General features: G+C 47.9%; 1 protein-coding gene across 7 annotated transcripts in view; it reads right to left on the bottom strand.

Moving 5' to 3' along the window:
- The window catches only part of usp37 (ubiquitin specific peptidase 37), a 95539-nt gene that overhangs the window by 2259 nt on the left and 77625 nt on the right, over positions 1 to 15655 (bottom strand). For 6 of the 7 annotated variants that reach the window (XM_069936013.1, XM_069936017.1, XM_069936011.1 and 3 more), the window contains 8 exons: positions 14469 to 14531; positions 13335 to 13476; positions 8539 to 8806; positions 7092 to 7249; positions 6571 to 6631; positions 3955 to 4070; positions 2805 to 2874; positions 1457 to 1595 (listed from right to left, as the gene is read on the bottom strand). In XM_069936013.1, coding sequence (XP_069792114.1) covers positions 1457 to 1595; positions 2805 to 2874; positions 3955 to 4070; positions 6571 to 6631; positions 7092 to 7249; positions 8539 to 8806; positions 13335 to 13476; positions 14469 to 14531 — 1017 coding nt within the window. The remainder of the gene's footprint in view (positions 1 to 1456; positions 1596 to 2804; positions 2875 to 3954; positions 4071 to 6570; positions 6632 to 7091; positions 7250 to 8538; positions 8807 to 13334; positions 13477 to 14468; positions 14532 to 15655) is intronic. The other variant, XM_069936018.1, reaches the window with a different exon arrangement.

Genomic DNA, 15655 nt, shown 5'->3' with positions numbered 1-15655 from the left:
TCAAACAAATTCTTTATGTTTGGGACAATACGAGATGGACAATAAAAACTAGCAAAGGTCATGTTCCATGGAGAAATCTCAAGTAGGATAGATTGGGGAGAAGCAGTGGATGTTGTGTATTTGGACTTTCAAAAGGCCTTTGACAAGGTGCCACACATGAGGCTGCTGAACAAGTGAGAGCTCATGGAATTACAGGAAGGATATCAGCAAGGGGAGAGCATTGGCTGCTCATCAGAAAACAGAGTGGGAATAAAGGGACCCTATTCTGGTTGGTTATTCATTATCAGTGGTGTTCCACAGGGTTGGTGTTGGGGCCGCTTCTTTTTAAGTTGTATATAAATGATTAGGTGGCTTTGTGGCTAAATTTACAGATGATACCAAAATAGGTGATAGGGTGGGTGGTGCTGAGGATTTGGAAAGGCTGCAGGGAAACTTGGATAGATTAGGAGAACAGGGAAAGAGGTGACAGATGAAATACTATGTTGGAAAATGTATGGTCATCCACTTTGGTAGAAGAAATAGACAATTATTTAGATGGGGAGAAAATTCAAAATTCCGAAGTGCAAAGGGACTTGGGAGTCCTCGTGCAGGATATTCCCAAGTTAATCTCCGGGTTGAGTTGGTGGTGAAGGCGAATGCAATGTTGGCGTTCATATCTGGAGGAATAGCGTACAAGAGCAGGGATGTGATGTTGAGATTCCATAGGGCGCTGGTGAGACCTCACTTGGACACTGGGTACAGTTTTGGGTGCCTTATTTGAAAAAAGGATGTACTGGCATTGGAGAGGGTTCAGAGAGTATTTACTTTAATGATACCAGGAATGAAAGGGTTAGAATATGAGGAATGTTTGTTGCCTCTTGGAGGGAGGCCCTCAGAGGCATTTTGAATGACGATAGGCCAAGACAGAGCAGATGTGACAAGGTTGTTTTCCATGGTAGGAGACTCTAGGACAAGAGGGCACAACCTCAGGATAAAAGGAGGCCAATTTAAAAATAAAAGATACAGAAACATTTCTTTAGTCAGAGTGACGCGAGTCTGTGCCACAGATGGCTGCGGAAGCAAGGTCATTGGGTGTATTCGAGGTAGAGATTGACAGGTATTTGATCAGTCAGGGCATTAAGGATTGATTACAGGGAGAAGGCTGAAGAGTATGGTTGTGTGGGAGGATGGATCAGATCATGATAGAATGGCAGAACAGACTCGATGGGCAGATTGGCCTACTTCTGTTCCTATATCTTATGAACCAACAAACAAAAGCAATTAGTTTGCACAGATCAATTGTTGGTCTGTTCTGAGCTAGTTCCCAGGTGAATCACAGTTACTGAGGTGAAAGCTGCCATCAATGGGGAGCTGAACTCTAAAACCAGGTCAGGTAGAATTGTGCTATGTAATTCTGCAGACTAGGATGTCAGCACCTGGGGAAGTGGGGAAAAATCAGTGCTCATCCAGTTCTTACTTGTGCATGTAGAAAAATATGTAGCCACTCTTGTCTCGATTTGCTTGGACTGTGCCCTCCAATGTCTTGGATACCTCCAGATCATTGTATGTAAGCCAGGTCTGCTTCTTTATGTCGAACACATCACTGATATAGTGACCTTCACAAGATAATAATTTAAAGAACTGTCAGTTGGTTGTATACAGTGAGGCTATACGATTTCAATAAGATTGTGGTCAGGCACAATTTTCTCTTGGTCGCACGCCTTGAAAATCTTGGGTTTCTACACATTTCTCAGCCCTGAATTAACTTCCACAGCAATCTTATTCATAATGGAGTGTGTGCACAAGTTTTCGAAATGGCTGACTTCTTGCCCAATGCCTTCAACAGAGAGAGGAAACTCTCAGCAGTCACCCTGTTGAGCACCAACTGTTGAGAATTTTAAACATTTCAGTGAGATCATTTCTCATTTCATTAAACTCCCAAGAAATATGGGGGAAACTTTTTCAATCCCTTCTTTAGATACATTTCTCTTATCTCAACATTTCTTGAAATGTCTGGGTAATAGATTAAGGAGAGGAGATAGAGTTAAAGAGAACAGAAAAAGTTCTGAAAAAGGGTGTTTGATTCAAGATGCTACTGTATTTCAGTTTTTCTCTCAACATTCATCCTTCCTTCACCACTTCTGCAACTTCAAACCTACTCGCCTTTTCTCCTTCCCAAAAGGCTGTGGATGCAAGTGCCTACTGAGACTTCAGTACAAAGACTGATGCATAAAAGAGCCATGCCACATCTGCCTGGAGGGCTGAGAATGCATAATGTAACAAATAGCTTTCCAAATGTAAGCAGATAGAAGGGACGCAGAATTAGGACAGGAAAATAGGGCTGAGGTCGACAACCAGCCTCATTACTGTATGAGCCAGTAAGGTCGATGGGCCAAATCGTCTACTCTCGCTCCCATTTCTCATGGCTAGGTGATCTGTATTCATGATATTGATCCATTGATAGCACTTACTTCTGCAATTCTTTGAAAATAATGTCATGAGATCCTTTCACTATCACCCGAAAGAAAAGCCAAGGCCTCAGCTTATCATCTCTGTCAGAAAGTGCCCATATCAGTGTTGAGCTCCTTTACTAATATGCAGAACTTTCACTGAGACGTGTTCAAGTCCCTGGAGTGAGGTGCAAACCCACAAACACTAATCTGAAAGAATAGCATCTACTAGGGTACCAGTTAATCTCTGTAACTCTGCATTTCTACACTGTCTTACTTGCCATACTATATATGAGACGTCTAATTGACTGTTCACAAAAAAAACTCTCTTGGCATGTGACAATGAGCGAACAAATTAGGGTGCTTGGTACCTACCAGAGGAAGAGGAGCTGCCAATGTGACTGACGACACTGATCAACCTATAGGAGTGAGCGAGCTCACCCGTCTGTAAGAACAGGAAAGCAGACAGTAAACAGCTCAGCCATGGTACATTCAACAAAGTGACACATCATTCGATCCTATGCATATCTATAAAATGCACATCAGCAAACCCCCAAAGATTTTTTGAGAGCACAAAGCCATGATCTAACCTGACCAAAGGTCAAAGACTAAGGGTGCATGTTATTATCAAGTCAAAAACCAACCTGATGGGCAATCAAATTAACTACAGTCATCATAACGGATGTGTTCTCAAAATATTGTTGGGAAGGAATTCCGGAGTTTAAAGTAAATGACAATAAAGGAAGAGTGATATATTGTTAAAACAGGATGGACTATGATCTGCAAGAGATGTCTGAGTGGGTTTACTCCGGGTGCTACAGTTTCTTTCCACCCTTCAAAATGTACAGGGTTTGAAGTTTGTAGTAAAAACACGACGCTGGAGAAACTCAGCAGGTCAAACAGTGTCCTTTTGTATAGCAAAGATAACTTTTAGGACTTGAACCTTTCATCAAGGTTTGTAGGATAATTGAGTGTAATTGGGCACCAGTTACCATGCTATGTCTAAAAAAAATCTTGCTGTACAGACTGTGGATTGGGTGGTGCTGTTGAGAGTAGCCCAGGTGATTGCAGTGCATTTTGTACTGAAGCCATGTCATGCAAGGAATAAAGTGAATGATTAGTGCAGCGGGAAACAACATTGGGATGAGACAAAAGAGACTGCATGAACTGGAATCTAGAACAAAAACAGAACGTTGGAACAACTCATCAGGTCAAGAGGCATCTGTGGGAAGCAAAAGATGCAAATCAATATTTGGACCAACTGGATGGCCTAATGAAACAGATCTGGAGTATCATCATTTAAATTAACTACCCATGAGCACATTGACACCACATTCACTGCATTGATTGAAGGATACAGTCTCCATCTTAAGAGCATTTAGGAATGGGCAACAAATAATGGCAACATTCCACACAAAAAAAAGGATGTCTTAAAGCTGTGCAAGGTCAGATGTTCTTTGTCAGTGAGATCCAACCAAACTGTTACAATCGACCCTTTCCGAGTTACGTAGCTCCATCGCCTCACCTCAGCATTCCTTTTCAACTCTTCTGCTTCGGCTTCACTGTAATCCATGTCCAGGGTTTCCTCATTGCCAGAGTCTTCATCTGAACCCACGAGGTCACCAAAGGAGTTGTTGAACTCTGCAAGTACAGTAGCTATTTTGTTATTTTCAATTAAATTAACTTAAAACTTAAACAACTGCTGCTCTAGTGAGGGAATGCAACTTCATATAAAGCTTTCAACGTGCGCTGCTTTCCATCAACAATCAATCCTGAACCCACCTTCAAACTGAATCAAGTGATCGTTACATTGTGCATTTGACGTGGGCACTGAGTTAATACACAATATCTGGAGGCCTATGCAGGAAGATTAAACGGATTGCAACCACTGAAATTATAAGAGTGACAGACAATTTTCTTGAAATGTCCAAAGTTTTCATTTCTTCTGTTTCTTGAACATGCTCTCACCCCTCTCCTTCAACACAAAACAGAGATTGTTTCACTGGCCCTCACTTTTCACCCTATTAGTCAGTGTCCAGCACCACATCCTTTGCCATTTCCGACAGCCACATCTTCCCCTCACAACCCCTTTCTGCCTTCCTCTGTGGTCCACTCGTCCTTCCGCGCACCCACACTCCCTGACCCCTGTAAACCGCAGGAGATGGACCATCATCCAGTCACCTAAACAATCCTTCCAAGTGAGGCAAAGAGCCACGTGCACCTCCTTCATCACTGTCTACTGCATTCAGTGATCAGTATGAAACTAAGCATAGACTAGGCGACCTGTTTGTTGAGCATCTGCGGTCAGCAATGGTCATCCCAAGCTCTCCAAAGCAATTCATTTCAACTCCTTTCCCATGCCCACACATTTCTGCTCCTCCCCCCCCCCCACCCCCAACCTTGGCCTTCTCTACTGCCAGGGTAAGGTGCAACAGTAACTAGAGGAAGAACACTTCATATTTTGCCTGGATAGTCTATAATCCAACGACATGAACACTGAATTTTCCATTTTAGGTAACCCTTATTCCTGCTTCTCCCTCTCATTTCCATCCATCTCTGATCCTATTTCTGTTCCCTGTCCCCCCATACTCCCTCCCCATCTGGCTCCATTGGCCCTTCATCTAATAGCTGCCATTATTATATTCTGTTCATCGGATTCCAGCACTGGTGCCTTTGTGTTTCGGCTGATAAAACTCTAGCAAATGCCTCTTCCTTTAATGCTCCTCTCTCCCTTTACCCCCATCTTTGCTTCCACCCATCACCCACCTGCCTTTCTTTGCTATGGTCCAAAGGATTCCATGGAATCATGTGGTGAGTGAGACCTGTGATAGTGTGAACTTTTCATTCAGGTGTCTTGCTTGATTTTTGACACACTCCTACTAAGGGCTCAGGTCCTAAATACGACTGCCTTTTACTTCCTATGGATGCTGTGTGAATTATGACTGTGCAAAGTTTTCTCCCACTGTCTGAAGCCAATGAGCTTCTCAAAACCAACATAAAATACTAATTACTTCTTTTCTCTGTTTGGTGGCTGTGCAGGCCTACTGTCGCATTTAGCGACATCACAAGATCACTTCAAGACACCTGATAAAGTCATCAGAAGTCTGAATAGTATTTGGGTAACATACCAGCCCATGGTGGTGAAGTCTTAATAGTATTTGAGTAACATACCAGCCCATGGTGGTGAAGCCTGAATAGTATTTGGGTAACATACCAGCCCATGGTGGTGAAGCCTGAATAGTATTTGCATAACATACCAGTCCATGGTGGTGAAGTCTTAATAGTATTTGGGTAACATACCAGCCCATGGTGGTGAAGCCTGAATAGTATTTGGGTAACATACCAGTCCATGGTGGTGAAGTCTTAATAGTATTTGGGTAACATACCAGCCCATGGTGGTGAAGCCTGAATAGTATTTGCGTAACATACCAGTCCATGGTGGTGAAGCCTGAATAGTATTTGCGTAACATACCAGTCCATGGTGGTGAAGCCTGAATAGTATTTGAGTAACATACCAGTCCATGGTGGTGAAGCCTGAATAGTATTTGCGTAACATACCAGTCCATGGTGGTGAAGCCTGAATAGTATTTGCGTAACATACCAGTCCATGGTGGTGAAGTCTTAATAGTATTTGGGTAACATACCAGTCCATGGTGGTGAAGTCTTAATAGTATTTGGGTAACATACCAGCCCATGGTAGTGAAGTCTGAATAGTATTTGGGTAACATACCAGTCCATGGTGGTGAAGCCTGAATAGTATTTGGGTAACATACCAGTCCATGGTGGTGAAGTCTTAATGGTATTTGGGTAACATACCAGCCCATGGTGGTGAAGCCTGAATAGTATTTGGGTAACATACCAGTCCATGGTGGTGAAGTCTTAATAGTATTTGGGTAACATACCAGTCCATGGTGGTAAAGTCTTAATAGTATTTGGGTAACATACCAGCCCATGGTAGTGAAGTCTGAATAGTATTTGGGTAACATACCAGCCCATGGTGGTGAAGTCTGAATAGTATTTGGGTAACATACCAGTCCATGGTGGTGAAGCCTGAATAGTATTTGGGAAACATACCAGTCCATGGTGGTGAAGCCTGAATAGTATTTGCGTAGCATACCAGCCCATGGTGGTGAAGCCTTACCTTGGATGCTCAACTCGGTTGCTCGCTTCAGGTCATCATCTTCTTTCATCTCCCGAGCCTCCTGGACAGATGGAAAACTTAGTCAACTATCACACATTACCGAGGGAGTAAGTGGCGAGGATCAGTTCAGGCTCATTCTGGAGACTGCACTGGGAAGCTAAGAAAATGCTGTGCTATGAGCAGTACGGTTAGCGCAACGCTATTAAAGCACCGGAAATCTGGGTTTGAATCAGGCGCTGTCTGTAAGGAGTTTGTACATTCTCCCCGTTCCCACCCTTCAGTTGGTGAATGCACAGCACAGTCTCGTGGGCCAGAAGAGCTTGCTACCGTGCGGTTATGTCTAAATTTAAAATAAAAATTAAGATGCAAAAAAAATTAAAAGTGAGATTCTTTAAACTGTAGCACAGACCCAGATGTTGAAACTATAACAGATTAAGTTGGGAAACCTTTTCAAATGGACCACAAACAAAGCAGCAGAGACTCTCTTCAAGACTGTGAAGTGAAAGTTTCTGGGAACGGACCTGCTCCTGGAGACTCTGAGCCAGAGCTTGCTGCAACTCTTCCTCTTCTCGCTCTCTGTCTAGGTCATACTGCTGCATCCAGTCCATCTCACCCTGGGAACCCTCTGGAGTTTTATTCTCCTTATTCTCGTCAAAGTCTTTTGTGGCTTTGGCAGGGTCTGTTCAAAAGATTTAGAGAGAGATTGAATGGAAATTCAAGTCAATGGGTTACAGAACTGACCTTTTACTCCTGGTTCCAGCTCAGAATTACAGGGCGATGGACCTTCTTGAGTAATGAATTGCATGAAGATTCTCCTTCACAACACGTTTAGCCCTAGACCTAGCATAAAATTATAACCACACAGGCTACAGAAAGATTGGTGGGGGAACTGGAAAAAAAATGGCTCATTAGGGCAGATTAACTTGTATGTTCAAATCAGTATTGTGCCTGCCTTAGGAATAAATGCTGATAAAGCATCCTACACTGCTGTGAAACAATGCAGAGGGAACTTTGCACTAGTACAGGGTGCCAATCCTCTCAGCAAAGTGCCACAGCAACTGCACTTTCTGAGAGGATTGAAGCAGGCAAGGCTACCGGCCACCATCCTCTCAATGATTTTCACAAGCTCTATTGAGAGCGTCCTGGCTGGTAGCATCAGTGTGGTACAGTTGCTATAGAGCATCAGATGGGATGTCCATACACAGGACCATAAGAGTGACAAAGAGAATCACTGGAGTCTCCCCCGCGCCGCCCACTCCCACCCCCCCCACCCCCCCCCCCGCTGCCATGGACACAATTTATGGGAATCGTTATCTAAAGAGGGCTCGCAAAATCATTGAGGACCCCATCACCCTGCACACAGCATCTTAGCACTGCTTAGCTCCACCAGGTTGAGGAACAGCTTCTTCCCCACAGGCAGTAAGAACGCTGAACTGCTCATACAAACCCTCTGAGACTTTATTTAACAATAATATTTATTTTAATATTTGTATATATATTTGCAGACATTTGCTCCGTGGTCCTGGAGAAACACCCCTCTCATTTTTACCGTGTGAGCATGGTATGAATGATAAATAAGGGTGACACAACTCCATTGATTTTTTTTTGTGGCATCAGCAAATTTACCAATCAACCCCCTACGATCTCATACAAGTCATTTATATTAATTGCACAGAAGGTTCCAGCATCAACCCCTTCAGTACATTTGTTATAAAATTCCAGTCGTAAAAAAATCCATTCACTAGTGCCCTTACCATTGTGGGCACCGTCAGCAGAATGGCCCAATCTGAGCTGCATTGCTCTATGGAAGTCAGGACAGTGTGTGAACAAGATGGCAGTGCCGCCTCATGCTCTCCTTGGTGGGAGAACACACTGTTTAAGAAATCCTTTGCACTTATTACATTTAAAGTGGTTGGCTTATGCCCCAACAATAAAGCATTACCCAATCCTTGTGCTCTAGTGACCCACCTGTTTCCATTGAATTCCTGGATCCATCGATTTCTGCCACTTCATGCTGATCCAACAACTCCTGAGCGTCAACATCCCCAAAGCCAGTGTCAGGACTGCTGCTTGGCTTCTCCTGCTCCTCGTCACCATCAAGACATAGAGAGGTCTCCCGCTTGCTGATCTCCAGTACAGCAGCCAACAACTCATCTTCACTCATCCTGTCGAAGGAGGAGTCCAGAACCGGAGTCGTAGCCAGGCGCTCCACTCCCTGCTTGCTTGCTTTTAGAGCCTAAGAAAGAGAGAATGAGCACAATTCAGATACTTCTCCCTTTAGTACAAATGCAACTAGCTTAAGTCACATCACTACAATCTGTGGCCACTGCATTCACCTAACAAACTGCATTTATGGTGCTCCTATCAGACAACAAAAAGACACTTAAGTACTGATCCATACAGGTCTAACGGCGGTCGGTCAGGTCTAACGGCGCTCGGTCAGGTCTAACGGCGCTCGGTCAGGTCTAACGGCGCTCGGTCAGGTCTAACGGCGCTCGGTCAGGTCTAACGGCGCTCGGTCAGGTCTAACGGCGCTCGGTCAGGTCTAACGGCGCTCGGTCAGGTCTAACGGCGCTCGGTCAGGTCTAACGGCGCTCGGTCAGGTCTAACGGCGCTCGGTCAGGTCTAACGGCGCTCGGTCAGGTCTAACGGCGCTCGGTCAGGTCTAACGGCGCTCGGTCAGGTCTAACGGCGCTCGGTCAGGTCTAACGGCGCTCGGTCAGGTCTAACGGCGCTCGGTCAGGTCTAACGGCGCTCGGTCAGGTCTAACGGCGCTCGGTCAGGTCTAACGGCGGTCGGTCAGGTCTAACGGCGGTCGGTCAGGTCTAACGGCGCTCTGTCAGGTCTAACGGCGCTCTGTCAGGTCTAACGGCGCTCTGTCAGGTCTAACGGCGCTCTGTCAGGTCTAACGGCGCTCTGTCAGGTCTAACGGCGCTCTGTCAGGTCTAACGGCGCTCTGTCAGGTCTAACGGCGCTCTGTCAGGTCTAACGGCGCTCTGTCAGGTCTAACGGCGCTCTGTCAGGTCTAACGGCGCTCTGTCAGGTCTAACGGCGCTCTGTCAGGTCTAACGGCGCTCTGTCAGGTCTAACGGCGCTCTGTCAGGTCTAACGGCGCTCTGTCAGGTCTAACGGCGCTCTGTCAGGTCTAACGGCGCTCTGTCAGGTCTAACGGCGCTCTGTCAGGTCTAACGGCGCTCTGTCAGGTCTAACGGCGCTCTGTCAGGTCTAACGGCGCTCTGTCAGGTCTAACGGCGCTCTGTCAGGTCTAACGGCGCTCTGTCAGGTCTAACGGCGGTCTGTCAGGTCTAACGGCGGTCTGTCAGGTCTAACGGCGGTCTGTCAGGTCTAACGGCGGTCTGTCAGGTCTAACGGCGGTCTGTCAGGTCTAACGGCGGTCTGTCAGGTCTAACGGCGGTCTGTCAGGTCTAACGGCGGTCTGTCAGGTCTAACGGCGGTCTGTCAGGTCTAACGGCGGTCTGTCAGGTCTAACGGCGGTCTGTCAGGTCTAACGGCGGTCTGTCAGGTCTAACGGCGGTCTGTCAGGTCTAACGGCGGTCTGTCAGGTCTAACGGCGGTCTGTCAGGTCTAACGGCGGTCTGTCAGGTCTAACGGCGGTCTGTCAGGTCTAACGGCGGTCTGTCAGGTCTAACGGCGGTCTGTCAGGTCTAACGGCGGTCTGTCAGGTCTAACGGCGGTCTGTCAGGTCTAACGGCGGTCTGTCAGGTCTAACGGCGGTCTGTCAGGTCTAACGGCGGTCTGTCAGGTCTAACGGCGGTCTGTCAGGTCTAACGGCGGTCTGTCAGGTCTAACGGCGGTCTGTCAGGTCTAACGGCGGTCTGTCAGGTCTAACGGCGGTCTGTCAGGTCTAACGGCGGTCTGTCAGGTCTAACGGCGGTCTGTCAGGTCTAACGGCGGTCTGTCAGGTCTAACGGCGGTCTGTCAGGTCTAACGGCGGTCTGTCAGGTCTAACGGCGGTCTGTCAGGTCTAACGGCGGTCTGTCAGGTCTAACGGCGGTCTGTCAGGTCTAACGGCGCTCTGTCAGGTCTAACGGCGCTCTGTCAGGTCTAACGGCGCTCTGTCAGGTCTAACGGCGCTCTGTCAGGTCTAACGGCGCTCTGTCAGGTCTAACGGCGCTCTGTCAGGTCTAACGGCGCTCTGTCAGGTCTAACGGCGCTCTGTCAGGTCTAACGGCGCTCTGTCAGGTCTAACGGCGCTCTGTCAGGTCTAACGGCGCTCTGTCAGGTCTAACGGCGCTCTGTCAGGTCTAACGGCGCTCTGTCAGGTCTAACGGCGGTCTGTCAGGTCTAACGGCGGTCTGTCAGGTCTAACGGCGGTCTGTCAGGTCTAACGGCGGTCTGTCAGGTCTAACGGCGGTCTGTCAGGTCTAACGGCGGTCTGTCAGGTCTAACGGCGGTCTGTCAGGTCTAACGGCGGTCTGTCAGGTCTAACGGCGGTCTGTCAGGTCTAACGGCGGTCTGTCAGGTCTAACGGCGGTCTGTCAGGTCTAACGGCGGTCTGTCAGGTCTAACGGCGGTCTGTCAGGTCTAACGGCGGTCTGTCAGGTCTAACGGCGGTCTGTCAGGTCTAACGGCGGTCTGTCAGGTCTAACGGCGGTCTGTCAGGTCTAACGGCGGTCTGTCAGGTCTAACGGCGGTCTGTCAGGTCTAACGGCGGTCTGTCAGGTCTAACGGCGGTCTGTCAGGTCTAACGGCGGTCTGTCAGGTCTAACGGCGGTCTGTCAGGTCTAACGGCGGTCTGTCAGGTCTAACGGCGGTCTGTCAGGTCTAACGGCGGTCTGTCAGGTCTAACGGCGGTCTGTCAGGTCTAACGGCGGTCTGTCAGGTCTAACGGCGGTCTGTCAGGTCTAACGGCGGTCTGTCAGGTCTAACGGCGGTCTGTCAGGTCTAACGGCGGTCTGTCAGGTCTAACGGCGGTCTGTCAGGTCTAACGGCGGTCTGTCAGGTCTAACGGCGGTCTGTCAGGTCTAACGGCGGTCTGTCAGGTCTAACGGCGGTCTGTCAGGTCTAACGGCGGTCTGTCAGGTCTAACGGCGGTCTGTCAGGTCTAACGGCGGTCTGTCAGGTCTAACGGCGGTCTGTCAGGTCTAACGGCGGTCTGTCAGGTCTAACGGCGGTCTGTCAGGTCTAACGGCGGTCTGTCAGGTCTAACGGCGGTCTGTCAGGTCTAACGGCGGTCTGTCAGGTCTAACGGCGGTCTGTCAGGTCTAACGGCGGTCTGTCAGGTCTAACGGCGGTCTGTCAGGTCTAACGGCGGTCTGTCAGGTCTAACGGCGGTCTGTCAGGTCTAACGGCGGTCTGTCAGGTCTAACGGCGGTCTGTCAGGTCTAACGGCGGTCTGTCAGGTCTAACGGCGGTCTGTCAGGTCTAACGGCGGTCTGTCAGGTCTAACGGCGGTCTGTCAGGTCTAACGGCGGTCTGTCAGGTCTAACGGCGGTCTGTCAGGTCTAACGGCGGTCTGTCAGGTCTAACGGCGGTCTGTCAGGTCTAACGGCGGTCTGTCAGGTCTAACGGCGGTCTGTCAGGTCTAACGGCGCTCTGTCAGGTCTAACGGCGCTCTGTCAGGTCTAACGGCGGTCTGTCAGGTCTAACGGCGGTCTGTCAGGTCTAACGGCGGTCTGTCAGGTCTAACGGCGGTCTGTCAGGTCTAACGGCGGTCTGTCAGGTCTAACGGCGGTCTGTCAGGTCTAACGGCGGTCTGTCAGGTCTAACGGCGGTCTGTCAGGTCTAACGGCGGTCTGTCAGGTCTAACGGCGGTCTGTCAGGTCTAACGGCGGTCTGTCAGGTCTAACGGCGGTCTGTCAGGTCTAACGGCGGTCTGTCAGGTCTAACGGCGGTCTGTCAGGTCTAACGGCGGTCTGTCAGGTCTAACGGCGGTCTGTCAGGTCTAACGGCGGTCTGTCAGGTCTAACGGCGGTCTGTCAGGTCTAACGGCGGTCTGTCAGGTCTAACGGCGGTCTGTCAGGTCTAACGGCGGTCTGTCAGGTCTAACGGCGGTCTGTCAGGTCTAACGGCGGTCTGTCAGGTCTAACGGCGGTCTGTCAGGTCTAACGGCGGTCTGTCAGGTCTAACGGCGGTCTGTCAGGTCTAACGGCGGTCTGTCAGGTCTAACGGCGGTCTGTCAGGTCTAACGGCGGTCTGTCAGGTCTAACGGCGGTCTGTCAGGTCTAACGGCGGTCTGTCAGGTCTAACGGCGGTCTGTCAGGTCTAACGGCGGTCTGTCAGGTCTAACGGCGGTCTGTCAGGTCTAACGGCGGTCTGTCAGGTCTAACGGCGGTCTGTCAGGTCTAATGGAGCCTCATGTTGCAGCTGCACTTAGTTCTGGTGCCACACTACAGGAAGGATGTAGAAGCAATAGAAAGGAGGCAGAACAGATTCACTTGGTAAGATTTCCTCTGCATGTTAAGAGGGGATCAGATCAGATACTGAGAGAATGTTTTCTCTGCTGTTAAATCTCAAATTGGATGCATAACCTCAGTACAAGAGAGTGAGATAAGAAGCTTTAATGTAAATCTGGATGTGTCTACATCAGAGGCTGGAGATGTTCAGTTAGTCAAGGCTAACATCAGTAAATATCTGAGCATCAAAACAAGGGATTTGAGGAATTGGGCAAGAAAGCTCATTAAATGGTGACAGAATCAGCCACAATTAAATGATGGTGCAGGCTCTTGTTCCATCTTCCGACAGAGTGGAAGTGGGTGAAGACAAATTCCCAAGGGAAACAGTGCTCAGATAGCCAGACTTACCAGCTGTATTTCTTCATCCTCCTGCTGTGCCTCTCGCTGAACTTGCTCGCTCATCTGTCTGCTGATTTTCATTGCCCGCCTCACCTGCTCCTCTTCACTGTCTGAGTCATGGATCACAATCGCTGATTTTAAGCAATACTTCCTGTGTGTGAACATGACAGTAGATTGTAATGGGCACGAGCCAACAGGAGTCTTTACATCATGACGGCAGCAATCATTCTGTCCCCAGCAGTTCTGGGTGGACTACAATCCTACTGCACTGACACCACTACCAAGAATATCTCTGAACCGATAGGCATCAGGTGCATATGCAGACTTAGTGGAGGGTGGGACAAACTGATCTTGATGCTGGAGGTCACAGCATCCACTGACAAAAGGTCAGCAGGAAATGTTCTCTTCAATTCAGAATCATATTTACTGTCACGAACACGAGTCACTAAATTTGTTGTTTTGCGGCGGCAGTATTGTGCATTACAGGTGAAAACATTGCTATAAATTACGATTCATTAAATGCACCATAAATAATTAGTGCAAAAGAAGAGAAAAAATGTGAGGTGACGTCTGCGGTTCATTGCGAGGTGACGTCTGCGGTTCATTGCGAGGTGACGTCTGCGGTTCATTGCGAGGTGACGTCTGCGGTTCATTGTGAGGTGACGTCTGCGGTTCATTGTGAGGTGACGTCTGCGGTTCATTGTGAGGTGACGTCTGCGGTTCATTGTGAGGTGACGTCTGCGGTTCATTGTGAGGTGATGTCTGCGGTTCATTGTGCTTTCAGAGGGAACAAAGTAATTTTTTGTAACGTTGGGGTACATCAAAGTCTGATAAAACTCAACATGCCCAAGGCACGCATTTTCCTCCTCCAGTCTGATGCAATTCATTAGAACCCGCCAAAATCCTGAACGGTTTACCTATCACATCAATCCCCAAGTCTGTTCCCTTCATCTCCCTCCAAACTTGATGCTTTGCAGGCCACAAGACCACATTCTGCCTTCATAACTCACATTCTTCCACCTATCCATCCTGTTGCCAACTTACCCTGTACCACATCCCTCTCCCCATCACTTCTCCCAGTGGGCTTCACCAGTCAACATCTCCTGGACTGCTCTAGAGCGTGACTGAGCTGTGGGTACTCACCTCCCCAGTGTGGACGGGACACTGAAAGAGTTCACTGACTGAGAAGTTTTCAGTGGTCGTGATCTGTGAAGTTCAAACAATAGTGATAAGACCACATGAGAGATTGCACAATACCTACGAGTACACACTCATTCCCTCCCATAAAAAGTCATTAAAATCATATCTCTCCCTAGTTCCAGAGGCATCTGACAAATGGACCAAATAGATTATTAGATGAACAAAGTGTCAACTGTGTTTTAGTCAGTATCATTGCAGCTTTGATTCTATCTTGGATTGAAGCACCACTTCAGAAATTTTGCAGCCTTGACTGGCAGTCCAGTGGAGAAATGAATGAGAGTGCTGTATTTGTTTGGATGGATTGTTAAACAGAGGCACTGCTTTACTCCCGATTTCATGGCAAGAGCAGAGTTCTGTCCACTGACCTAGCAAATATTCATCCTTCAACAAAAATGACAAAAGTCCACGCTAGAGCTGCTTGCAAAAGTCTGTTTTTCTACGCATGTCACCTTTTACTATATGAACGGGTCAATGAAGGACTTTTCATAATCTTGTCACTGATGTGTGTCAATAATGCTGGTCATCAGACAACATGCAGCAGTGAATAGATCCCCAATTCATCCATGAGATGTTGGTTGAGGCATAAATATTCTCCAGAATACCAGGCAGATCAGTGCTGATCTCATTTGAAATGGGGACATCAAAGCCTCTTGGCATGAACAGAGATGGCAACCCTACTGGGCTTCAAATTGACATTGAAAATATACCTCCTCTGACTCAGTAGGTGCAATGGAGGATTCGTCTTGATATCTCTATCCTTAAAATGTCTGGAGTGGGAATTCAAACCCTTCTCCATTCTAAAACCTCAACAGTCAGGAAGCATTAGAGCTGCTCTGTGCTCATCAACTTTGCTGCCGACTTCCAACCTAACCGCAAATTCACTTGGTCCAACCCCAACTCTCTCCCTTTTGATCTCTGTCTCTATTTGGGAGACAAACTATCAACGGACATCTTCTATGATCCCACTGACTCTCACATTTGCCTTGACCTTCTACATCTTATCTCATGTAAGAATTATTATCCTTTCCCTCAATAATTCAGTCATCACTATATCTGTACCCAGGATGAGACTTTTCCATTCCAGGACAGCTGAGATGTCTCCTTTAAAAAAAAAATGGCTTTCCTTCTAA

This window comes from Narcine bancroftii, chromosome 4 (genome assembly GCF_036971445.1).
Source record: "Narcine bancroftii isolate sNarBan1 chromosome 4, sNarBan1.hap1, whole genome shotgun sequence".
In the NCBI taxonomy this organism is placed as follows: Eukaryota; Metazoa; Chordata; class Chondrichthyes; order Torpediniformes; family Narcinidae; genus Narcine; species Narcine bancroftii.
Note: the sequence above shows the minus strand (reverse complement) of the source record. Positions and strands in the feature narration are given on the sequence as shown.